The following is a 26,751-nucleotide window of genomic DNA, read 5'->3' as shown; positions in this document are numbered from 1 at the left end:
AAATAGGAAAGCAAATGTGCTAGAGGTAGTAATTTGTGGGGTTGTGTAAGGATAACAACACACACAAACACAAAGGGGTGTGTCCTTGAATGAGAAAACTCCCCCACACTAGGCATGCTCAGCTGAAAGTGTGGTGAGACTAAAGTGTCAGAGCAAAGCCAGCCTTCTTCAGATCACACTGAACCACAGAACACTGCTGCCAGGCAGAAAAGAAGAACTTAATGATCTAACTAAAGCTATACGTGTAGATAAGAAGAAGCTCACCTGTGTGGAAAACCTCTTGTTTTGGATTACCACTCATCTTTTCAAGAGATCTGTTCTTCATTACAAGCCTGAGGAGCTGATGGCTATGATGCTGTGGGTGCTGCTGGGTCTCTCTCTGCTTGTGCAGGGCTGCTTGTGCAGCCTCGGACAGAAAGGCTGCATGAAGTGGACACCGAGAGGAGACAACATCTGCTGTGAAGCCTGTTTTCCAGGTAACAATCCTACCATTATATCAGCACATTTAGCTCAGATTGTTGTTGTCTGTGAATGTTAAGCAAATTATATTCCAGCATGTGAGGAGTTCCTCTGTGGTCGCTGATTGTAACCGATTATAGTTTCGGTGGCTTTTCACCTAATCCCACAACAAAGGCATTGCAGCTACAACTGATACATCCCATTATTTGGAGATGTCATGTCATTCTTGTTTATGTCACCTCAAAACTGCAAAATTCTGACGCTCCAGCTGCTTTCTTCTTGTCTGTTCTCTGCTTCATTATGATGGCACTACTCTCAATGAAATTCACATATGACAATAGTTCCCTGTATAGTTGTTAATGCTGTGTATGTGTTATGCTCATGTTTCTGCATGTTTGTAGGAAACCGTCAGGTGACCCCTTGTGGTAAACGCTCACAGGATCTTTGCACACCGTGTGAAACTGGTACATGGACGGATGACCCTCTGTCATACAGGTGTAAACGTTGTTCAAAGTGTATAGGTACGTTAGTGAGTCAGTGAAGTCCCACATATGCGTATAAAATCAGTATAAATCAGTATAAAATAAAAATATGAAACTTTCCTTCTTTAAGGTGTTCAAACCCATGTGAAAAACTGCACAGCTACAGCTGACACACAGTGTGGCTGTTCAATAGGATTGACCTGTGGAGATAAACACTGCTCTTTCTGTGTGGACACATGTCCCATTGGACAGGAGCCCACACCAGCTCGTAAGTAAAACTTTCAATAAGCTCATGACATCTGCGCACATTGGCAAGTCAGCTGATTGGCTCTCTCTGCAGGTACCTGCAGACCATGTCCGGAAGGAACCTTCAATGACAAAATTCACCAGTACTGTAAACCTTGGAGCACCAAGTGAGACACATTTCACTGCAGACAGTCTTCCGTGTTGTGCTGTTCCTGCTCAGATCTCATGAAATGTTTTATCTTTCTGTTTTCCTCAAAGGTGTCCCCAACCAAATCAAGTGATTGTGTCTAAAGGAGATGCAGTTTCTGACATCAAATGTGCTGACATCAGTAGTTCAGTTGCCCCATTGATCACTACAAAGCAGCGTGAAATAATCTTTTCCACAGTAAAGCGTACTGGTAAGATGGATTTCTGTTTCTCTTGTGTGTTTTAACTTAAATATTTACTTTAATACAGCTAATGTGTAACGTCTTTGTGTTTAGATCCAGATAACACAGGACAGCTTTTTGGGGTCATCGGTGTAGCTTTCCTATTTTGTATTAGTATCATCATCATCATCATCACCATCATCACAATTGCAGCTGTGAAACACCTCCAGAAAAGAAAGAAGTCCAAAAAAAGAATCATAAAACCAGCAGAATTACACACCCCAACAGGTAATAAGATTACACCCGCGTACACCCTCACAGAAGACTAATATTATTACATATTGGAATTCATGCCCTGTTTGTCTCTCTTTCTCTCTGTTAGATGACCCCAGGACATTAATAGCAACAGAGTGCAGTTTTCATGAGGCCCAACAGGAACAGGGCAGCAGTACAGAGTCACTGAACTCCAAGGACTCCTCACAGCAGCTCATTGTATGACTGAAGGGCCTACAATGATTCATCTAATAGGGAAATAGGATATTCCCAAAAAAGGAGGCAATTGTATGATACTAAGCCACGACCATGAAGGATCTCTCTGTCTGGGTTATAAATGGAAGGCTTTATGTTTACCTTAGCTTTCTCAGCAGCACTTGTTTTATCACAACAACCACCCAAAGAGCACCCCAGGACACAATTAGTGGCCCTTTGACGACAAGCATGTAAATATACACAAGATGAGAAGGGGAATTCTGAGGGAAAAACTGGACAATGGTGTTTTCATCATATAAATCAATCCAGTGTGGCTGTGTGTTTCCCCCTTTTAGTTTAAAGATACTTATCTCCTGAAATACCAAACGGCTATTAGTCAGAGTTTGGTACCAACAGTATACTAAGGAGGAAGCTATTACTAAATATTTGAGGTGGTGCCAGTGTGAATTAACACTGTGATATGGTGTTAATGGTGTTAATGGTTATGGTGATATGTGTGAATATGTTTCCTTCTGTTGATATTTGCATGGCTGTGCACTGTGTTGCTCAAATTGAAAGTACAGTACAGGTGGGTGTTAAAACTAATCTGTCAACAGACAGATGTAACACCTTATAGCCCTGAGCCCACATACGCCTCACAGTGCGCAACGTCTGGACTTACCCAGGTTTTCAGTGCTTAAATGATTTGATAAATGTGAAAGTAGATGTGTGGCAATAGTAAGACCAGAAATACTTCATTTTATGTGGTTAAGCCCAGCGGTTTCTTTTTGTTTACGATGTTTATGCATGTCAAAATGTGTTTTTTTAACTGACTTACTGTGAAAAAAACTTTTGTCTTTTATGTCAAAAGGCAGCACTGGATTCAGCTAGATCTTTTCAGCTAGAAAGGATTTTCAGATTTTCAGGGAGTTTTCCTCGTGTGTCCATGTGTTAATTCTACTGTACCTGTTTAATTAAGCGAGAGAGTCTATAGAATAGTACGCAACAGACTGGATACACAGAATGAAAGCCTTTGCGGTGAGATAAGAGGCTAAAACAAGCTGCGACGTGTCTCTTGAGCAAGACTTTGTCAGTTGATAACTTAAATGGGATTATTGTGTGATTAGTCAGGCATTTGTCATAGACTGTTAGACTGTGTCATGTGGGAATCCTTTGGACTGATGAACTCCAAGTATGTTATCAACATAAAGCTCAAGGGTCATGTGGAAAAACCCCCATCAGACCTGCACTTCCTGTCTTGTTTTTACATGTATTTTTTTTTACATTTCTCTTTAATTAGAGTGGGCAGAAATACCAGGGCCAAGCGTAATTCTTTTCTCAAGTGTATTGAAGAAGGCGTGTGTTTATTTCTCAAGTGGAACTTTTGAGAAATGTTCTGTGTGGGCTTACAGCCAAAAAATGTTGGCCCACATTTATAGTAATGTATTTACATGTGAGTCATAACTCCAACAAAGTCTGTTGAAAAAGACCTCAAAGTTCACAGGTGATGTCTGGTAGGTTAGTTATAGAGCAACCACAGCACTTTATTGCACATGCTTTTTTTTAGATGTGGATTGACGTTTGTACCTTTTTTAAAATAACCTATTTTTATACATGTGTGTTCAGACTTCAGAGTTGTTATTGCTGTTTTACACTGTACATGAAAATACAATAAAAATGTATAACTTAAAATAAGAAGAGATTAACTGATATGCGCTTACTTTGCTGAGAGTTAATACCTTAACTGAAAAAGTGAACGAGTAATAATAAAGACTCGTCCCCAAAACGCACATCTGACACCTATGTCCGGCACTAGGTGGCAGCACTTAGGGAGAAACCAATGGGAGAAACACAGCAATGTGATATATGCAGTCCAGTGCAGTGAGGAATGCTCTGATCTGTACATTGGAGAAACTAAACAACCACTCCACAGAAAAATGGCTCAGCACAGGAGAGCCACCTCCTCAGGACAAGACTCAGCTGTTCACCTCCACCTCAAAGAGAAAGGACACTCCTTTGAGGACAACAATGTTCACATTCTACACATAGAGGACAGATGGTTTGAAAGAGGAGTCAAGGAAGCCATCTATGTTAAGCTGGAAAAACCTTTCCTTAACGGAGGTGCTGGTCTCAGACATCATCTTTCTACCACATCCAATGCAGTGCTTCCATCCATTCCCAGGAAGTCACATGCTCACAGCAAGAACAATGGGCAGTCTTATAGTCGTTAGCCAGTCATTAGACACACCTGACCCAGTCAGTCAGACCAACATAGGTAAGTATGGAGACATTTAGTGCTATTGTTTGTGAGTTTCACCCAGACCTACCCACTGAGGTCTGCCACCACATGTGAACCATGTTTCACCAACAGTTAGAACTGATGAAGCTGCTTGAATGAGCAGCGAAACGTCTTCAAGAAAACTCTACCAGACGACAAGTCCAGACGCCTTATCTTCTCTATAAATATGACCTGGATGACTGAGAAACTTCATCAAAGAGATTACAGTAGCAAATTTGCATGGAAAAAAATCACACATTTTGCATGAAAACTTAGAAATTTAGAAAAAAAACTCAGATATTCTATTTTCCTTGCAATATTTGCAAGGAAAATAGTGAGTTTTTTTCTCACAAATTGGTGACATTTTTCTAGCAAATATTTGACATTTTTTTCTAGCAAATTTTTGAGTATTTTTCTAATAAATTTGTGTGCGTTTTTCTTGCAAATTTGTGAGTTTTTGTTGCAAACTTGTGACATTTTTCTAGCAAATTTTGAGTATTTTTCCGGTAAATTTGTTTGTTTGCTTGCAAATTTGTTTTTTCAAGCAAATTTTTGAGTTTTTTCTCGCAAAGGTATGACATTATTTTCTAGCACATTTGCCTTTTTTTCTCAAATTTGTGACATTTTTCTAGCAAATTTGTGAGTTTTTCCTAGCAAATTATAACAATTTTTTTTCTGGCAAATTGATTTTTTTTAGCAAATTTGTGAGAAAAAAAACCTCACTATTTTGAGTGTGGTTTTCTCGCAAATGTATGACATTATTTTCTACCACATTTGCCTTTTTTTCTCAAATTTGTGACATTTTTCTAGCAAATTTGTGAGTTTTTTTCTAGCAGATTATAACTTTTTTTTCTGGTAAATTGATTTTTTTTTTTAGCAAATTTAATTTTTTTCTAGCAAATTTGTGACATTGTCTCTACCAAATACATGTTTTGTCTTGCAAAATTTGTGACAATTTTCTAGCATTTTTCGAGTTTTTTCTTGTGAATTTGTGACATTTTTGTAGCAATTTTTTTGCATTTTTATAGCAAATTTCTTTGTTTTTTTCTCGCAAATATAATTTTTTTTCTAGCAAATTTTAACAATTTTTCTATCAATTTTTGGATTATTTTTATAGCAAATGTGTGGATTTTTGTTGCAAATTTGTAACATTTTCTCTTGCAAATATATGATTTTTTTCTACCACTTTTGGAAATTTTTCTTCTCACAAATATGTTTTTTTCTTGCAAATTTGTGAATTTTTCATAGCAAATTTGTGTGTTTCTCTTGCAAATTTGTAAGGTTTTTCGAAGAAATTTAGGATTTTTTTCTCGCAAATTTGTGTTTTTGTTGCAAATTTGTGACAATTTTCTAGCATTTTTCGAGTTTTTTCTTGTGAATTTGTGACATTTTTTCTAGCAAATTTGTGAGTTTTTTTCTAGTAAATTTGTGACATTTTCTCTAGCAAATATATGATTTTTTTCTAGCACTTTTGGAAATTTTTCTTCTCACAAATATATGTTTTTTCTAGTAAATTTGTGACATTTTTCTATCAAATTTGTGAGCATTTTTATAGCAAATTTGTGAGTTTTTTCTAGCAAAGTGTAACCATTTTTCTAGCAGTTTTTTGTATTTTTATAGTAAATTTGTGACATTTTTCTATCAAATTTGTGAGCATTTTTATAGCAAATTTGTGAGTTTTTTCTAGCAAAGTTTAACCATTTTTCTAGCAGTTTTTTGTATTTTTATAGCAAATGTGTGAGTATTTCTCTGGCAAATTTGTGTGTGTTTTTCTTGCAAATTTGTAAGGTTTTTCGAAGAAATTTAGGATTTTTTTCTCGCAAATTTATGTTTTTCTTGCAAATTTGTGACAATTTTCTAGCATTTTTCGAGTTTTTTCTTGTAAATTTGTGACATTTTTGTAGCAATTTTTTTGCATTTTTATAGCAAATTTCTTTGTTTTTTCTCGCAAATGTAATTTTTTTTCTAGCAAATTTGTGACATTTTTTATAGCAAATTTGTGATTTTTTTCTAGCAAATTTTAACAATTTTTCTATCAATTTTTGGAGTATTTTTATAGCAAATGTGTGGATTTTTGTTGCAAATTTGTAACATTTTCTCTTGCAAATATATGATTTTTTTCTACCACTTTTGGAAATTTTTCTTCTCACAAATATATGTTTTTTTCTTGCAAATTTGTGAATTTTTCATAGCAAATTTGTGTGTTTCTCTTGCAAATTTGTAAGTTATTTTAAGGAAATGTGGATTGAAATGTGTGTTTTTTCTTGCAAGACATTTTTCTAGCAAATGTGTGAGTTTTTTCTTGTGAATTCGTGACGTTTTTCTATCAAATTTGTGAGCAGTTTTTTCTATCAAATTTTAACAATTTTTGTAGAAATTTTTGGAGTATTTTTCTAGCAAATTTGTGACATTTTCTCTAGCAAATATATGATTTTTTTTCTAGCAATTTTGGAAATTTTTCTTCTCATAAATATGTGACTTTTTCTTGCAAATTTGTGAATTTTCACTAGCAAATTTTTGAGTATTTTTTTTATCAAATTTGTCCGTTTTGTCTAGCAAATTTCTGCTTTTTCTAGCATGTTTGGAAATTTTTGCAAACGTGTGAGTTTTTTTGAGTTCTTACAAATTTGTAAGATTTTTTCTCACAATTTTGTGTAATTATTACCAGCAAATTTGTGAGTTTTCTGTCTTCTGTCCCTCAGAATGTGATAATCAGTGGTAAAAAGTAACTATTTGTACTTCTTTACTTTACTACTTACTACTACTACTACTTTTACACCATTACATGTTGCAGCTGTTATCTGTAAATTCTACTTCACGACATTTCTACAATGTTTGTAGTTACTTGTAACATTCAGTGCTGGACTGATGTGAGGTCAGACTGCACGGAGGTGGTGTCATGCTGCAAGCTGTGTTTCTATAATGTGCCTCAGTCAAGATGCCGTTGCTCTGGCTCAGTTAGCTAACTAGTTAGCTACTGTCTGCTAACACAAATCCATCCATTAATGTCTGATTAACATGAATCATAATCTTAAACAGGAATACTTACACAGTAAAAATGGTGAATGCCTGTTTTTTATTAGCAGCCTCTCTGTTCACTTGATGCCCACAGCCTGCCTCATGACACACAGACTTGTCCATAGCTGCTTCTGGGTACATTTCAAAGATTTCTGTACAGAAAATGTAAATTAACTACACATTTTCAATTTTAATTAATAGATGATTTCTTTGATTATTTTAACCAGTTCAGATATTCTTTGCAATGGAAATCAATAATATATATTCGGAGCGTGAGTACTTTTACTTAAGTAGGATTGTTGATGTAGCACCTCTACTTTTACTTGAGTATATATTTTGCTGGGTATTTGTACTTTTACTTAAGTACTAAGCTTCAGTACTTCCTCCACCACTGGTGATAATAAATTATACATTTCCTGAATCCTTGGAGTTATGCCAGTATTGCAGTGTTGCAGGATTTATTTTCTTGTTTGTAATTTAGTTCTGAGTTTTTCTGTTTTGCTGGTGTTCCCTGTGTTGTTCTGTTTCTGGTCGTGTGCTGTTGCTTTGGTTCTGTCCTGTTTCCTGTTTTATTTTGAAAGTCCTGTCTCCCTTGTATTTGTCCATGTGTTTTACTTCCCCTGTGTTCCCGCCTTTGTGATTGTTTGCCCCACCCTAATGTGTTTCACCTGGGTCTTGTTCCATTGGCTCTGTAAGTCCTGTGTTCCTATTGTCTGTGCCGGATCGTCTTGTTATCTACACATTGAGTGAGTTTCATGGCTGGTTACTCTTCATTTCTCTTAGGGTTTAGTAAGTAGTTCCTTTGTTGATTATATTCCTGATTTAGTTTAGTAGGTTTGGGTTTGGGTTTGTTTTATTTTTCAATAAAATCACTTGGATTGCTGTATTCCCTGCCTGCGCCTTGAGTCCTTTCTGCCAACCTTGACAACCACAGGACTAAAACACAAAAGATGATTTAGATAGAAATGGCAGGAAAATGTCTGTAGGTAAAATTTTGAAGAGCTCCAGTGTTCACTGTACTCCTCAAAAGTATTCACCAAAGAGCTTGTGTGAAAGCTCAGAGTGTCCCCTTTAAATTGATACCAAACATAATAATATAAATGATTGAAAGATGTCCCCAACAAGGACCAATACTAAGATATGCACCAGTCAAATCAAATCAGAAATGCATTTCTTCATTGGGGGAAGGTAACTTTAACAGCTGATAATAATAATTTAGCTGTGAATTCAGTAGGGTTATCATACCAAAATGTTGACTACAGACAGATATCATTTCGAAAGGTATAAGCAACAGACATCTGGTCTGGCCCATGTATTAAATGTATTTGAAGTGTAAGCACTGCTCGTCTTCTTAAAAGAGGGTCAACTATTGTAGGATTAAAAAGCAGTGCAAGTGCATCACGTCTACAAAGCGGTTAATTGTCTGCCCTTCACCAGTTTGGAGTGATTCTTGTTTGATTTTTTTCAGAGTACAGATGTTACTGTGAAGTGAACAGCAGTCCTCTCTGGGCTTCCTTCCTTCCTAGGAGATGAGAATGGAGACTTTTTCCAAGACATGCTTTGTAAGTTGTCCCCATGATTCAGTTTCACACCACAGTATTATGTCTTTTCCACTCAAATGAAACTCAAATTCCTTAAAGAAAAAAAAAACACAAATTTCACTTACTAAAACATGTATTTTTTCACATTTACACATGTATTTGTTCTACTAATAAATAAAGTTAAAACATTGTTCTGAACGTCCCTTTGGCATAACAAGAGCACTTCATTGTTGATGCTCTGAGGCTTCTTGCTGAGTAGAATGCCATTGTGGTACATGTGTGACAGCTGTAGGAGATGATGTGCCCAGAAGTTGCAGTGACAAAGAACCATAGATATGCAAGGTGATAACTGACATGTAATTGTGGTTATAATGCTGCTATTGTTGTTAGGACTATGATGACCCGGACGTGTCCCATACCTCTATCGGGATCCTGATAGTGATTCCTGAAGACACTCTGGACTCCTGACTCACTCCACCTACAGGCTTCAGGTACTCCCATCATTTTGGGGGGAACAATGGTGATGGATGACCTTAAAGACCTTCCTGATGCCATGTGCCTTCTCTAAACAGCACCTCAAACTTTATATAAAGTGTTTCTGTCACACAATCACTCAAAACTTTTTCTGTTGCAGTGAGTGAATGTCTTCACAATGTGAATAGTAGGTGACACGAGTAGTGTGACATGTCAGGTCATGCTATGATGTTTTCCCTATCGTTACCAATGGAATTCTAATAGCGCTGGGAAAGTGTCCCAAAGTGCTACTTTCTCTTGCTCATTGTAATTTAAACTGCTCTAGTTTCACGTTTGCAAGGATAAGTGTGAACAGTTTTTGTTTGAGCTGTTGTTCTTCCCGGTCTGTTGATGCTGATGTGATTGTAGTGAGGCTCTAAAGCCAGTTGCCTCTACATTTAATATATTTTGCCAAGTCAATCTCCAGTACAGTTCTAAATTCATCCTCTAAGAATTAAACCAGAAAGTTCAGAGCAGGATTTAGCTGTTGCCATCTCAAATGTCAGATTAGGGTTAGGGTTACAGCTAAGTTTAGGGTTACAGCTAGGGTTAGGGTTAGAATTAGAGTTAGGAAGGTCACAGAGTAGTGGTTGAAAGTTTAATACATTCAGCTCACTGAGACCAACTTTGAGAGCCTGGCGGGCGGAATCGATTCAGAATTAGAATATTCTGAATACAAGTTTGATAGAGCAGCATCTCATGAGCGTTTTAAGACTAAAATGGAATCTGTGGCTTGGAATTTGTAGGAGGAGATACATTTTGTAGAAGACCCTCGCTGAAGGGCTCTCTCATAGACTTCAATGTGTAATGGCTTTTGAATTGTTTTTATTATTTTGAAATGAAACATATTTAAACAAATACAAGTTTAATAGTTCTTGAAGAGCTGAACAGAATGATGCTTGAACGGTTTCTGTAGCTGAAAGCATGTGGAACTAGTTACATGTCGAAGTTGAAGGTGGTTTTGAAGGCTCCTGCATAGACTCCCATGTTAAAAATGATGCAGAAATAGCTTAATATTTGAAAAATTATAATTTTTTGAAAAAAAAAAGTTGAAGTTGACCCGGAATGGCCTCTGTGTGATGAACATTTTGATAGTTGAATGGCTGAAATCAGTCAATGTATGCCAAAAACATGCGGAAGAATAAAAAGAAAGAAAGAAAAATAAAGAAGAGAAGAACAAGCTTACATTGCCTTGCAGCAATCAAACTAATTAAATTTGCTGAGTAATCGAAACAGTTCTTTTCAGCTTTAACAGCTTGAAGCTGCCTACACACTCAGAAATTTTGAGGTAATTGTTTTCCTGAATTTTTTTCAAAAAACAAAAAAATGAAATCAACATACATTTTTACAGTGTATGGTTATTTGTTGCACATTTATTTATTCAGAATAGCTGCACACATAGTGGTCCAATAAGCAGTTACATATTTGTAAAAATAAAAAAAAGTGTTTTAATGTGGCAGACAATAATAAAAAAAAAAAAACGGCAATGAAAAGCAATATGTGCATTAAAATGTAATTTAGCAGACTCATATTGATTGCTTACAACTTGACTTGTAATAACTTGGCAAAATATAAGAAAGTTAACTTGTTTCATGTTCAAAGATTGTCTTTGGTGTTGCATGTAAAGTCTGCAGTCTCTCCGCAAATATATACCTAATTTTTGAGTTGATTTGATTGTCATTGCAAACATGATTGGACTTCTTTTAAGTTGGCCAGCACACTAACGGTGGATGACTGGGAAAAAAAAAATGCTACTTTTTGTTTTGTTTTCTTGGTAGGGCCACTCATTTGTAGTGCAGAGCTCATGGCATATACCAAATATATAAAACTTTCAAATATGATGTAATATTAGACTAACAGTGAAGTGATACTACAAAAGTGTCCCATAGAACACTAGGTTAATTCCATTTAGTGTTGCAGAAATAAAGGTAAAGCACAAAGTGGATGCTGATGACAGTATAATGCTTGGCTAAGTAAATAAAAACAAATTAAACACACTGAATAATTCAAAATACTTCAATATAAACCCACAGTTTCCCTTTCATAAGGATGAAGGCATGATCCACAATGTTATTATTTGCTGAATTATGATATATTCTAAAATGTCTCTGTTCTGCTGATCTAAAGTGCGAGTAGGGGCGGCTGCTTGTGTGTATTTTTCATCATCAACCTTAACTGAAAACTCTTTCTTGTATTGAGTGTTATGAAACAAACATGCACTCCAACATAACTCTGTGTTGGACGTTACTGTTGCTTGCAGTTCTCCTTCTTCTCTTTGGGTTTACTGCGACCTGATTTTTCTGCTTGTCGCTTTGTTGGAGGGATGAAAGTAGGTTCTTCAAGTAAGTCATGTAAGCCAGAGTACGGTGCTGTTTGAGCAGTTGGACCTGTAATAGAAGCAAAGGATGAATCCATCTGTTGTTTTTCTGCCTTTTTTTTTTTTAATGTTGTCTCCAGTTTACCTGTCTGTCCTGCTCGGAGACTCTCTGTGCTGAGCCTCCTGGCCTGAAAGGTTGGATCCAGCTCCTCTGCAATGTTTCTGACCTGCTGGGTTTGTCTGTAAATACAGTGTTTTTTAAGCCAACACGCAGAGTAGACACGTTGTAATATTACAGATATTCGTTAGTTTCTTACGGTATGGTGGAGATGGGGCTTGGTGGCTGGTTATCTGGAGAGAAGTCCTCGGTAGGTGAAGGAAGGCCCTCTGAGTCGAGTCTCTCTCGTTGGACCTGAGGAAGTGCACAAAAGAATCAAACTAAGCCCATTTCCAAAATGGATGTTTTTAAATATGCATGACAATGACATGTACCTGTCTCTCTCTTGCAGCTCGTCTGTCATGATGATTAATCATCGCTCTGTGCTCACGCCATGATGCTGGACCGTCCAGCTCGCGAGATCTACGCTTTGTCTTGATTTCCTGCTTCTGCATAAAACGTGCAATTTCCTAGCATATAAAAAAACACAGCATGCGTCTTGTCAGTTCTCAGGTGGGCATTCAACATGATATATGACAATGATTACCACAGTATATCATATATACCTCATCCTGTGCCACTTGTGCTACTCTAAAGTCTCCTCCTGGATGAGACCTGCATGGAACAGGCTGGGAGCTCTGAGAAAATAAGAGAAACAAGGACAGTAAAACGGTGAACTTCTGTTAACTTACTAAATCACAGTGTCTCATAAATACCCTCATTTGTTGGGTTTCTTCTTCCTCCTGCAGTTTGCGGGCCAGTTCTTCATCCAGCAGGACCTGCTGCAGCTCCCTCAGGTCCAGGCTTGTCTCAGGCTCCGGTTGCAGTGATGGATCTGATGGTGAGGTTTGATAACATCAGAAAAAATGAAGAGAAACAGCTTCACATTTTAAACAAGCTATTAGGACCAGGAAAGGAATTATACCAAGAGATATACACCAAGAGAGGAATTATATCATTTTAAAGGACCTCAACAGATTCTATTTCCTTACAGTAATGAGGCTGAAAATCAAGAAAAGGCTGAAAATGAAAGATGATTTCAGGACTGCTGGAATTGTAGATATGAAACACTTCAGAGAGAAACCAAGTCACCATTAAAGCCCATGTCCAGATTAACCCTGATTGAGGGAAGGTGAGAGAAGCAGATGCACACAGAGGGACAGAGCACAGTGTTGGAAGCTTTCCCTCTGCAGATTAGAGTTGGGTCGCAGGTCTGGGTGTTACCTGCTGCCATGTGTCTTGACCTATCCCTGGTTGAAGACCTGCTGCTGCTGCTGCTGCTCAGGCTTTGGCTATGCTGCAGGACTCTTCGATGAGGTCGCTCTACTCTCCTCTCCACCTCCTGCTCGTCCTCTGTGCTTAACCTTTCCTCTGCAGTGTTGTGCCAATGCCTGCGTTCACTTGTTGCCCTCCTGTATGCATTCCTTTCCGCCCTCTCATCACTGTTCGAGTATTTGTGATCTCTCCATTTCCTACTTCCTCGCCTTTCTTTTTGAGCGAGATACGAGTCTCTAGCACTAATCTCATAAACCTCTCCATTATCATGGTGCCTGTCTCTGTCTTCCCTGTGATCTCTCCCACTGTTTTCTCGGTATGACAATCTCCTCCTCTCCCTGATATCTCCATGGAAACTGTGCCTGCTGGTGGCAGCTCTTTGGAAGGCTCTCTGATGTGGTTGGGAGTCACCGTAGGAGACCTCACTCCCGTGAAGCACCTGGCTGTCTCTGCTTTGAGGCATTATTTGCAGCGGCGCCCCATGGCCACCAAACTTCACAGGCACACCCCTCTCTCTGAGGACATGGCCCAGCATCTCCCACACTTGGCTGCTTTCACGCTGTTGCCTGTGAGAGTGGCGGCTGTCATCCTGAAAACGGACATGTTTGTCAGGATTGTCCTTGTAGCTCCAGGTCCTTGCTAAGTCTCTGTCTTTAGCTCTGTCATTTAGCCTGACAGATGTACTGCGACTACATCGCCTTCCTCCAACCTCAACTAACCTAGAGTCTGCTTCCTGATCTCTGCTCCTGCGAAAACCCTCATAGTCTCTGTGGTTCCTCTCTTGATTCTGATTCCTGGACCTCCTCCTTCTCTGCAGGTCACCATTTTCATAATAGTCCTCATCCCCCTCTCCCCTGTGCTCATCTGTGAAGCTGCTGCTTCTGTAATTTCTCTCCTGTGGCTGATGTAAAGATGCCCGCCGTCGAGGAGGTGTTGTGCTGAGCCTTTCATTGAGGCTCTGGAATATTTCCGAGAGTTGTTCAGAGAAAACTGAGTCCGAGTCATCTGAATTTTCACTCAGAGGCTCTCTCAGTTCACTCCTGATTTGCCTAATAGAGTCTGTGTGTCCTTGATTTGACCATGAAGTTGTGTTTTTCTGAGCCACTACCCCCCTGAGGGAGTCATTCTGAGGCCCAGTTAAGCCTGAATTGCCCTGAGAAGTAGAACATTGCCACCTGGTGGTGGTAAACTGGTACTGCTCCTCCCCTTGGTGAAGGGATGTCAGTGCAGGATCGCTGGTGCTGCCTTTAGTAATGCCAAACATGCAAACACAAAAGCAGGGAGGGTGGGTGAGTCTGTTAGTGGATACTGTGAGACTAGTGCAGTTAAGGATGAGTTAACACACAACTATAAAAATACACAGCTAAAGCCATACTACCTCCTGTGTAATAACTTTGTCTTTTTTTCAGCTCTTATGTATATAATGTAAACTGATCCATACTGGATCATAATGTGCAATAACAATTCAGTACTGAACTCAATTTATTCCATTATTTAAACAAGCATTCATTCACATGCATCTATGTTTATATTTTATATTTTTTTTCTTCTTACGTGTGCTCTCTTACCTGCTGTAACACTGATTTTCCCCTGTAGGGGACTAATAAAGGATTATCTTATCTTATAACTGCATGTCTATGTATTTATATAAATGCTTGAGATGCACCTGAGGTATTCCCATACATATACAGATTGGAATAATTTCTACAAATACACTGTCATGCATAAAGGGTAAATGACATCATGGCAGTTAAGTAATGAAGAGCAAAAGACATTACAACAATAATGAGAACAGTGGTTGTTTTGTTCATGCTCCTGTAAATAGCAGTAGTAAAGCAAAGAATGATGCAAAGCTAAGCCAAATTAGTGTCTGTTGAACTAAAATGCAACAACTACATAAAATACTGAAAAAGATGGTCTCTTTTATCTGTTAAAGTACACATGTGACAAAATACTTCAAGGAATGAAAAAACTTAAACACTACCTTCTCTGGGACCCTCTTGTCCTCTGCTCCTCCTTCTGATCCTCTGCTCCTCTTCTTCCTGCAGGCGTTTAGCAATTTCCTGTAGAAACATGGCAGTACTGATTATTATACAGTTATACACAACCATCAGATAACAAACCAGCAAGAATTAGACAGTATGCAGCCAATAGGTGGCAGCATAACACACAGAAAAAGAGAGCAGCTCTAATAACTGTTCTCCCAAAGATTTTAAAACCACAGAGGAAAAAAAAAATTTCTTTTCCATGTTTAATCAATTTTCCAAAATGTAACATGTTCTTAGAATAATATCTTCTGTTTTACCCTCACATCTCTTTCCTTAATTCTCCTCAGCTCTTGTGGATTTGCTCTGATTAAGTAACAAAAGACACAGAACATGGACTGCACAGCACTTCTAATTAGTGAAGTGAATACTTGAAGAGAATCCAGCTAAATCTTGACTACAGAATAGAAAACACCAAATGCAGAGCTTATAATAGTCGCCAATTAAAAGTAACTGTCAGGGCTCAGTGGAAACTAGAAGATCACAAGCAAACTTTTACTGTCCTTCCTAACTCACCTGACAGAAACAGGTCAGCAGGACTGTTTCACCTGAAGTAACACCTCATCACTGGGGACTGCTGGTTCTCACCAGAGCAGCTATATGTGTCGGCTGTCTGTCGGAGAGTTAGGCCCAGCGTCACACCTCATTGCTGCTTTAATTGGAAAGGCATGAACTATTAATGTTCTCTACTACTGTTCCCTAGCAAATTGTACAGGTGAATTCCATGAGATATCTCTCAGTAAGCTGCACTGGAAACATAAATCATAACAAAAAGCAAGCACAGCTTCTTTTGCTTTGCAATCAAGACGTGTGCGTGAGACACTTTGCCAGCATCAGCAGACAATTAGCAGCTTGCCATGGCAGGTTAGGCGTGCAGTGCCACAGGGATCTGGCATTTAAAACTGCATAGCTGGATGCCTTCTGTTCTTTAATTAAAGACACACTCTACAGGGAGACAAATATTTAATCAACACCTCTGATCAGTCAGTCATTAAGGAAGGTAGGCTAATGGGTGTGTTAATAGTTCATCGTCTGATCTGAACATCCACACTTATAAAACAGAAATTATTGCATATGTGACAGACTAGTGTGTCTGGGTGTAGACAGCGCTGTTCAAACCCAACCCCCTTTAATAATGATGAATGAACCTCAGAGACTCTCTGACCTCACACACTCCAAACAAGGAGCTTTTATAAGCAGCCTCCACCAAAAAGGAAACTGCAGCATAAAGAAAAATATTATGTAGGAGCGGCCATGTGACACAGACCACTGGACCAGCTTCAGAGTTTTACAGCTTTCTCCCTTCACAATGCACTTCTCAGCAAAACACTTATTTCTATTGGTCAACAGTGCCTTCTGTGTGGACATAAAAACAACAAGCGGTGATTGATGGGAACCATCTGGTTGTCCCATCCTGTTTGGCCCACAAGACAAATTCTTTTTTTGTATTCACAACATTTGGAGAAATCCAGAGCTGGACCACAAATCATCTGTCAGAACATCATATTACTGTTATATTTGCATTTTAAAAAAGGACTGTGGTAAAAACTAACAAACTCAATATGTTTGTTTATAGTTATAACAAGACACGTCTGCACAGCCCAGGCCAACATGTTCACAATTACAACAGTAATGTGCTGATTTACATTTACTGTCAGATTAGCCTGTTAATCTGATAACAATTGTTGCAGCACGAATTGTGTTCTTTTTGTGTGCATACGTACTGAATTGTTGCTGATTTTCACCACATGGACTGTGAGTTTTAAATGTCAGCCACGGCTTCTCAGCTGTCAAAGTTTATTTGCCTTACAAACTCATGTTTAATGTATCTATTCTTATAACTGAAGTTTGTTTTTGAAAGGTGCACCACGCCCCAATCCAAATATGCACATACTTTATGAGGAGATAGATGGGAAACATCTGGCATCAACCACCACAATTTGCTTAAGCCATCACCAGACAGGCAGCTGACAGGTTGTGTGTCAGTTTAACAGCTGACTTTGTTCATACAGACCTCTTAAGAGCACAGTGGATACATCAGAGGCCCACAGCAGCAATTTGCTACAACTGCTGTTTATTATTGACTCAGGCCAAAGTGAAGCACAGCACACTCCATGAACTGCTGGGTTAAATAAAAAACTAGGATCTGAGCTGAACAAGCTTTTCTTTCCACTCAGTACAAGCACTTTCACCACACTATGTTCAGATCATGATGGCACAGAATCAAGTTACAGTGGTCTACACAAAGCTCTGATTAAAAAGCAGGTTCATCTGGCCTCAAAGCTCACCTCATCACCCTGCTCCCTCCGCAGATTCTCCTCAGCACATCGCTGGATCTCTTCTTGAATCAGCAGGGCGTACTCAAAGTCCTGCTGCTCTCTAAAAAAAACATAAAATGGCTTAATAAGTGTATAACAGATCAATATGCAGTAGCTTTATGGTTGAATGAGCATCTGCAGAGGGTTGAGGGTCACCTACATTTGTCTGGAGGTCTGTCTGAGCAGGGCGCTCTGTTGAGACCGCAGCTCCTCCTCTTCATCCTGCAGCCTTTTGGCAACACGGATGTCATTCTGTACAAGCTGGTTCTTCTGGACATTGGTGGTGTAGTACTGCTCAACTGCAGGAGGAAAAAAAAGGCAGAACGTGAGCATCAAAAGGACCATCTACTGTACTTTATAGTAAATAATGATTACTATAAGTCATGTAATATGTGTGGTTTGTGGCATGCAAGACTTTAAGTGTAGTGCTGCAAAATCCTAAAAACAGCACAAAATTATAGAGAACTTTGTTTAGTTTTGCAACAAAAAACCACAACAATAAAGTAGTAAACTCAAAAAGGGGCCTGGATATCATATGCTACCATACATCTGATGTATGCACATGCACATAACAATTGTTGCGATGGCAAATATTAATGCAAATTCAATCATTCCCTGTGAATTCTGCACGGCCTTGCAGTTTTAACCAATCACTGCAACATTTCTGCCAATTTGACCACAGACAAGCTGCACACAGCTCCAGGGACGAGCTATGTTGCTCGTGGGTAACCCCGGGTTTAGTTCAGACATTTTGCAACGTTAGGCTCATGCCAGTGCTTATCCAATCACAGGACTCGTTCATGTCCAAGTCAGCATAAGACCTTCTTGTTGGCCTTGGTGTTGCTGACTCAAGATCTGATTGGCTATTGCAACTGACTGTGTCCGTTCACTTACAGCCTGCTCTGTTGATTCTGAAGGCCTTAGGCAGATTTCATAAAACCTGACACCTGTGATGTGTTTTCTTGCTTGCATGCCAATCTGCCTTATTATGAATCATAAATAAGAAGGTAGAATCACAACTATTTTAGCAACATTCTCTTGTCCCTGCAATTTCACCACAACAAACATCTAAAAACACTGCAAATTTCATTGGAATTTTTTTTGAAAAAGTTGCTGCAAAATCAAGAATTTTAGGAGGGACTGATATATAGAAGTAGTATATAGTACACTGGACTTTGTACTTACTCTCCTGCTCCTGTAGGCTGTGTGCCAGCACTCCATCCTCCAGCACAGCAAAACTCTGGCACACTGAAACAATAGACGACATCAACATTTCAGGACCATACAAACAGACACCGAGTGTTTAATAAAGTTCACAAAGCCTGATGATGACTAAAACAACAGCAAAATGACTGGAGTCTTGAATAGCCCTCTATGGCTCCATCCAGAATAAGAGCTGAGCCTTTCGATGACCTGCGGAGCATTTGGTCCAACACTCTGTGTAAAGGGGAACAATAGGATACGAGTGCTGCATGTGTTATGATGGCTGTTTATATGATGCAGACAAAGGCAAACAAGCACCAATCTAGTATGAGATCATAAGTACATAAAATGGTCTTTTAAACTCCTCATTTCAACAAAACACCAGTACTAAAGTCACTGAGTTGAAGAGTAGAGCAGCAGGTCTGTGTGTGTGTGTGTGAGAGAGAGAGAACGTGCATCGCAATGCAAACCAACATGCAAAGTTTAGGAGCTACCACCTGAAACGGTTTATAATGTACTGGGGCATCAGTGCAGATGGCACAAATGTCCTGAATGCAGAGTGAAATCTGTAAGCCTGTCATAAATCCTAAGCTCTGTTTGCCAATACTATGTCTGGACCTCCATATCAAACCCCCACACTGTGGTGAACGTTTGACCCGAGACCTTCCAATCCCATGATCCCATTGACTGGCCACCTGCTGCTAGATGTAGCTCTAAAAGATATCAGTTTCATGTCATTAACATTCTCTGAGGCTTCTGTTTCATACAGAACACTGACAATGTATATGCAGAAGAAAATTCAGAAATAACCATGAAACCATGCAAAAAGTGTTCCCAGATGAAGTGAAACAAAGAGAGGAACAATTTGAAACTTCAATTAAACACTCAAGAGTTTTGATCATTAATAGCTCCAACAGTTGAATGTTTGAATCTGTAAACATGTCAAGTGTTTACAGTAATCCTTAATGAGCCACGATGGGCTCTTCAGCTGCGGCGTACATGTGTTTAAAGGTCTGTCAAACAAACTCAGAAGTTCCTTGGGAGAAAATAAACACAGACAGAGCGCTCCATGGTGGCATAGATGTCTTGTACACACACACACACAGCCACCAGTTCAGTGACCACACAACACTGCTTCACTATGCAGCATATTTTCATCAGGGAATGGCCATATTTTCCTACAATGGGGGCTTTTAGAGGCCAAGAGAAGGACAGAAGACAGTGTCTAAGAAGAGATTTAACTCACTGCTGAAAAGCCTCTGTGCTTAGCCAGAGGCAGGGCCAATTAAAAACACCTGTCCTTCTGCTAATCCCTCTGCTGAACCTATCAGAGCGGGCTGAGTGGCGTTTGTAAAAACAACGGCTACATTTCTGAATTACATGTGCATGTAAACCTGAGGCTTTTCTTATTTAATTTAAGAAAAAAAAGAACACATTAAAAAAAAGATGAGAGCAAAAGACAGGCAAAGATTCAAATTCATGTTTACTCACTAGCTGGAGATGCACTGGATGCTGTCATGGATGACGAGAACAAATGCGAGGCCTCAGGATTCACTGTAAGCGTGATATATTGAGCTTATATTCTGGAGTACAGCTGTGAACATCTGTGAGGCTAAGTAAAACACATAAAGCATGAAGCATTTGATCCATTCCGAGCATGAAGAATGCTTTTTGAGAAGTGTGGACTCTTAAAAACACTCTCACCTTACCTTGAAACTATTAGAGCCTCCTCTAATTATGCCAATAATCAATAAAACATCCCTCAGGGATTGTTGTGGTGAATCTAGTCTCAAAATCCTTAAAATGAAGAAAGACTTTTCAATGTTAAAAACAAGACTCTGGGGGAAATTGTGTTTAAATCTACAGAGGATCAACTGTCAATAGTTCATGGAAATCACCCAGACAGCACTAAGCCCCAAAACGCTCTGTTTAAAGCACCAATGACCCCATCAGTCCACACAGAGTTAACTTACACCAAAACAGACGTGCATTACCACTTACACCTGTTGAAGAGCTTAAGAGACTATCCGCTAAAGGGATCTCCAACCTGTCCTTATGGGTCCAGTCTGTTAGTGGGGGGGTGGGGGGGGCTTGGTTTTATCTGACAGGACAAATTGACAGCTTAAGTCGAGTGCAGAAAGAAGAGAGTGAACGAAGGAATGAGTGTAAAGGATGGAGGAAATTGCAGTCCTGTCTGGTGTGTGAGCATACATGCATGCATGCATATATGTGTGTGTGTGTGTGTGTGTGTGTGGGAGTGGGTGTGTCTGCATTGTGGGTTAACTTGTTTTTCCAAACTCCTTTAAAGAACGATCACATTACCCTTTGACGGGAGGGACAAGGAGACTGTGTTATTATGACTGCTAAACAGGTTTTGAGAGCAGGGTGTGAGGCATTCAAGGCCAATGGTAAAAACATATGTCCAGGCATTCCGACCGTAAGCTTCTTAATAAAGGGACCTAATAGGTCTGGGTCTGTTTTGTAAGAGGATAGTGAATTAAAGATCCAGCAGATATTGGCTGCAACGTTTGAACAGGGGAGGTTAAAATCTACTGTGAGGCCATCTAAGAAAAAGTACCAAGACTTTTTCAGCAGTTTTTAGTAAAAGGTACAATCAGCTGCTTTTCTAAATTTGTCCTGGTGAGGACAAACAATTCAGGCTAGAATCCCTTTCCCCAGAGTTTTTGACTTTTGGTGTGCAGCCAGTCCAAGCACTGTTGCTCATTTCTTGCAAACCAAAAACGTGTAACCAATATAAAAATGGCTAATTCTGTCTATCCCCAAGCTATAAACTGTTACAAGACTGCAACAAAGACACAAAAGCTCGTATGTGGGAGGAAATCATCAAATTGCGGGAGAATATTGTCGTCATAGAAACAAAACCCTGTGGTCATATTTATTGGTAGCAGGATGCCTTACTTTCTGCAGAACAAGGTTTTTACAGCACACATTATCCTGCATGCTGATATAATGTCTGTCCATCAACACATAATTTACAAAATGTTAGAATTCTACACTGTATATAACTCTGTGCAGCAGTATGTGTTTTACTGAGGGCAGACCTATCACGTGATGGTTCAGTCTGGGGCTAGACAGGGCTAGCATATAGCCTTGCCAGCCTCTGCATATATATATATATATATATATATATATATATATATATATATATATATATATATATATATATATATATATATATATATATATATATATATATATATATATATATATATTCACCTATATTCTCCCAGTTAAATAGGGGCTGGAATCCCTGCCCTTCACAGCCAGTTCCACTCACAAGGAACCCTACCATTACAATCATCACAGCTTATCCAATATGGGCAGGCTTTATGTATGTAATGACTTGCTGCTTTGCCTTTTTCAAAAATACTTGTAGAATTACTAATCAACACATTAGATTTAAATGTTTTCATAAACAACAACAGTTGATAACTGTGGTACTTTTTAAAGTTTTAACACAGCCAAACAAACTACAAAAAAAGTCTCCATCAATTATGTTTCTCCTAACTGGTGGTCAAAACAAAGAGAGTGAGTGCCTTTTTAGTACTCCCAACAACATTGGAAAACTGACAGCCAATCATCTAAGAAAATGTATGTAGATAATGTCAGACATCCAGTGCAAGAGAACAGCCGATCAAACACAGACAGATATTTTTTCTTTCATCCTCACAGCTACTTGGACTTGGATAGCTGCAGAGGCAAGTGCCTGCCAAACAAAGAAACTGGCGAAGGGAGAAAATGACAAGGGGTTCTATTTTCAGCCAAAGTCCCCCCCACCAGCCGCCCACACACTCTCTCTCTCTTCCCTCCACTGTGGACTGCTCTGTTGTTCTCCTCCTCCTCCTCTGTGCTCTTTTTTTCCACACAAAATTTCACCATGAAGTGTCTTATCCATCCCACAGCTCTCTATGCTGTGTTATAAACTCAGCGTGCTGGGTCAACCAGCACATGAACTGGACCAGGTTGTCATGGAGAACAAAAGGAGAGGTTGGTGAGGGGGGGGTAGAGGGAGTTGCGGGGTAGAGGGGGACTCTAGGTCAGTTGGCGAGAGTGAAATTAGGAACGAGGGGGAGGTGGGGGAATTCCTCTGGGAGCTGCATTTCCTCAACACATCAGGCTATATCAGGAGGAGCCACGGGAACAGGAACAGGAACTGATAAGGGGGCAGTGAAAACAAAGACTTGGCCAAGACTGGTGAGGAAAGTGAAGGTGAAGAGGGGAACTGCAGCTGTTAGGAAAATTGAAACATAAACAGGCAAAATAGGACGTGAAATGAATGACCTCAGTGATAAATCTGTCTGCTAAACTAGATGATGAGTGGAAAAAATATTACACTGACCAGACAGCTGATTTACATGCTACTATTGTCCCATTGACAAGTTTATAGATGCTATTACTGGCTTTGTTTGTGCACTGGCCCCTGCTCAATAAAGCATGAAAATGCAAAGCTGCACAGTGTGCCCTTTGTGTGTGGAAACAAGAGTGGAGTGCTGAATTATCTCCCTTGATAAAAGACAAGCAGACCTATTTCTATCCCATTCATTAGCACGGACATGCCAAAGACTGAGTCAACGGTCCACATCCAGGCCACAGCTTAGAAATTCCAACCTTCTTCTGAGTGTTTCAAACTTACAAGCAAGCAAAGACAACTCAGGGATGGATTTTACAACAATAAAACTGTCACTTTATGTAAGAATTTCTCCAGTAAAAACTTTTTCCAGCAGGATTTTAGCTTCACTTTAAACTCCAAACATGTTGCAGCATAAATCTTGGGCTGTAGTTTATAATAATAAACAACAAACACATCTAAAAATTAACTAAACTAAAACTTAAAAAGGATTCACATTTATGTTTTGTAGGCACAATCAATAGTTTGCGTTATAAATAAGCGCCAGAAAAGCAGCTAATTTCTGGTGTTCATTCAAGTTCATGGCTGTTTTAGACAGTGAGTGAACTGCATTTTGTCCACTGCAACAAGGTTAAGTACAAGAAACCTTGAAATGACAAACAGCTATCTGATTCCTGACTCTTATCTGCACTCTGCACACCAGATCTGTCAGTGATGAAATCTGTCTCTGTACAGCTGTGTACGGAAAATTCCTTCCTACTCTCAGCCATCTCTTACTTGCCCTTACTGCTCCTGTTTGGGTGGACCGTAAACAAATCCTTTGAACAAAGAAGAAAGCTGTGAAAACGTGCTGTATCAATAAAGTTTTCATTGTTTCAATGACTAATAATTCTTATTTCTGTACAAATATGAGTGTGTTTATCCACTATTCAGGCTCTACTGCATACAAACGACACACAGGAACCTGGCAACAATACTCTTCCATCGTACTAGACAAGACACTGAGCTGCAGTCACAACAAGCTACTTCTTATCAGATATACACACAGTTATTCATAACGTAAAAAAAAAGTTTGTCCTCGGCATCTGCTGTGATTAAGTGTCCATGAAAACACTTAAATCCCCTCTGGATCCATGTGTGCAGTAGCCGACCCTGATCTCTGACCTGCCCCTGTGAGGAGGGGTTAAATAAAAACAGCTTTCCTCCAGCTTGACACACTCTGCTCGGGCTGCCACACATAGTCTCATGTTTTCAATTAAAGTTGTTAAAATATTGATATTATGCTGATAATAAAAACAATAACACACACCTCTTATTATTGTTTCATTCTCTGTTTGTCATACATATAACAGGTGGTGGTAATGCACATAGCCACAAAATGGAAAAAGAAGAAGTAGTGACCAGATAGACCCTCACACAGAACACATGGTTAATGGGTAAAATCATGTACCTAAGTGAAAAAGGTAAACTCCCAGATGTATGTTGGTAGTAGACACCACAATCTGCAACCCCACCAACCCCACCATACACCACCTTCACCTCTGTCACCCTACACACTTCAACTTATGAAAGCACATCCACATGGAAAAACAAGAGTAAACTAACAAGAGGAGGTGGAGAGGGAGGTCTGGTCTGCCCTCCAGATAAGTGGAAGACAATGGATGAATGGATAAACTACCAAAACAAATAACACCCAACAATATGCAGCAACATGCAGCAAATTACACAGATGACAACAGAAATGTTTCCAGAGGACCCAAAAAAGTGACAGACCTGGCTGGGACATGCTTGTTGTCTAATGTTTTGTGACATTTGCAGTTACTGAAGTCTGCCCCTTGTCAGTGTTGTTGGAAATGAGGTAAAAACATTTGTTTGGATGCTGTGATCATTTGCTCCACCATGTTTGTCATGTTTTGGGCAAACAGTTCCATTGTTATTTTACATTACATATTCTTTATATGATATGATTTCTAAGGTTACAGAGCACGGACCTCTCTCTCTGCCACCTTGGATAGTACCAGTGTTACACCAGCTCTCCTTGTTATTTGTTAAGCATTAAATCAGGGGAGCTGGGTTTGTTTTCTACAGATATTACAAAGGTAAAGTAGTGACCCTGATGACAGCCCTTGTTTTAGCTGAGTGTGAGCTTACCTTCTTGGACACGTGGAAGGTTGGACTGGTCGATTTCCAGCTCTGCCATCACTGTCCCTGTGTCACTGCTTCATGGTCATACAGAAGACCCCTGACACACACACACACACACACACACACACACACAAACAAACACAAAGTTAAATTTACGTAGAGTCAAAAACAGACACACTAACAGGAGACACTCTGGGACATTAGGTGTATTTAACTCCCCACATGCTGGAAGCAATGGCAGCCGTGCTGGCAGCAGCCACCACGAACAGAGCTGCTATTATCTCAGGAGAGTGTAAACATTAGGGCCACTTGTCGAACAAAGTTAAATAATCAGCAGCTTACCTGTTCGCAGCAGGCTGCAGCGGTGTGTATGAACAGTCCAAACACACACACACACACACACACACACACACACACACAGCCTGTTCAACAAGTATCAAACATGACAACAAAGTGTCAACTTCGGGAGTCGTCTTCTCAGCCAGCCGCACTTCCTCTCTCTTCTCCTTTCCCTACAATTATTCCAAAACGTCACCAACGCGGCTGAACGTCTCCACCACCTGCGCTTTAGGTGTGAATTTTAGGCGCACTCGTTCATGACACAAACAAAGAGCCGTCGACTCGTCATGTGGAAGCCATGGGCGGACAAACTTAGAGCCCACACAGCCTGTCGCTTCTCCACCCGGCTGCTGCTGCTGCTGCTGCTGCTTCTTCTTCTTTCACAGCTCCTGTTCAGCAGCAGCAGCAGCAGCGGCGGCGGTGGTGGGGGCGGTTAACGCGTGCTGCCTTCACGTACAACCGCAACTCTAAAGTTAGTCACGAGCCACGACGTCGTCTAATAAAAAGGAAACAGTGATGTTTTTATTCGACGTGCTGCAGACAAAAAAAAGTAACAACGCAGACAAGGTGCAGGTCAGTTGTAGAGAGACAAGAGAAGAAGAAAACGATCAGCTCAGGCCAAAGGTTAATTTTTTACGTCATGACGCATACCAATAAAGTGACGTTGCCCTTTCACCATCCGTTAGTATCACCAGACAATTTAATAATTCCTTATGTTACTGTTACTGGCTGGTTAATGGAATAAAACACACATTCCCAACTGTTCGTGAAAGCAGCACACAGTCTGCCAAATGTTCCAGTCAGTCAAATTTCCAAAGTAGAATTGAAATAGCTGACAGAACGCTTTCCATTCATTTTTTAAGAGTCTAGTAATTTAACTGCAATCCATAAAGAAGCAGGGGAGACGTTTCAATGCCTTTAACGAGGGAAACATGTTATCTTTCGGCTAACAGCAACAGTTCAACGTGCTTCAAACAGTCCAGGACTGACCAAGGCTGATTTATTTTAACAGATACAACTCTGTATAACAGCTTATATTGACTCAAAAATGTATGTAAATTCATAGACTGATACTGTGAGAGCCGTATCCCGTCAGACTCACTTAATTCACCAAAGCAGGAGTACTTTGCTGAAAATGTGTAAATGTGGCACATGGAACAGTTACTGTTTTGTAAACGCACTGCTGCCCTCTGCTGGCTGGCTGTGTTTA

General features: G+C 39.6%; 2 protein-coding genes across 5 annotated transcripts; one reads left to right on the top strand and one right to left on the bottom strand.

The window, feature by feature from the left end:
* Positions 1-143: 143 nt before the first annotated feature.
* tnfrsf9a (tumor necrosis factor receptor superfamily, member 9a) lies at positions 144-3,721 on the top strand. Its single transcript, XM_028411073.1, has 7 exons — positions 144-476; positions 861-980; positions 1,072-1,209; positions 1,282-1,354; positions 1,446-1,585; positions 1,670-1,843; positions 1,938-3,721. Exons 1-7 carry the CDS (start codon positions 344-346, stop codon positions 2,051-2,053), a joined length of 894 nt encoding a protein of 297 aa, XP_028266874.1. The 5' UTR covers positions 144-343; the 3' UTR covers positions 2,054-3,721.
* A 7,061-nt stretch (positions 3,722-10,782) lies between these two features.
* Positions 10,783-25,964, bottom strand: ccdc187 (coiled-coil domain containing 187). Of its 4 annotated transcripts, XM_028410024.1 has the most exons (14): positions 25,545-25,964; positions 25,209-25,299; positions 20,180-20,242; positions 18,671-18,733; positions 17,646-17,784; positions 17,456-17,546; positions 15,107-15,185; positions 13,072-14,367; positions 12,564-12,682; positions 12,414-12,485; positions 12,183-12,317; positions 12,008-12,102; positions 11,836-11,930; positions 10,783-11,760 (listed from the first exon to the last, which is right to left on the bottom strand). In XM_028410024.1, exons 2-14 carry the CDS (start codon positions 25,255-25,257, stop codon positions 11,618-11,620), a joined length of 2,439 nt encoding a protein of 812 aa, XP_028265825.1. In that variant the 5' UTR covers positions 25,258-25,299; positions 25,545-25,964; the 3' UTR covers positions 10,783-11,617. The 4 variants fall into 4 exon arrangements, with proteins under 4 accessions (XP_028265825.1, XP_028265826.1, XP_028265828.1 ...); XM_028410025.1 differs by lacking the exon at positions 20,180-20,242 and having other exon boundaries at positions 25,545-25,963; XM_028410027.1 differs by lacking the exon at positions 13,072-14,367 and having other exon boundaries at positions 25,545-25,958.
* Between the last annotated feature and the right edge of the window lie 787 nt (positions 25,965-26,751).

Source organism: Parambassis ranga, chromosome 7, assembly GCF_900634625.1.
Source record: "Parambassis ranga chromosome 7, fParRan2.1, whole genome shotgun sequence".
NCBI classification, from domain to species: Eukaryota; Metazoa; Chordata; class Actinopteri; family Ambassidae; genus Parambassis; species Parambassis ranga.
This window is presented reverse-complemented; position numbering and strand designations above follow the sequence as displayed.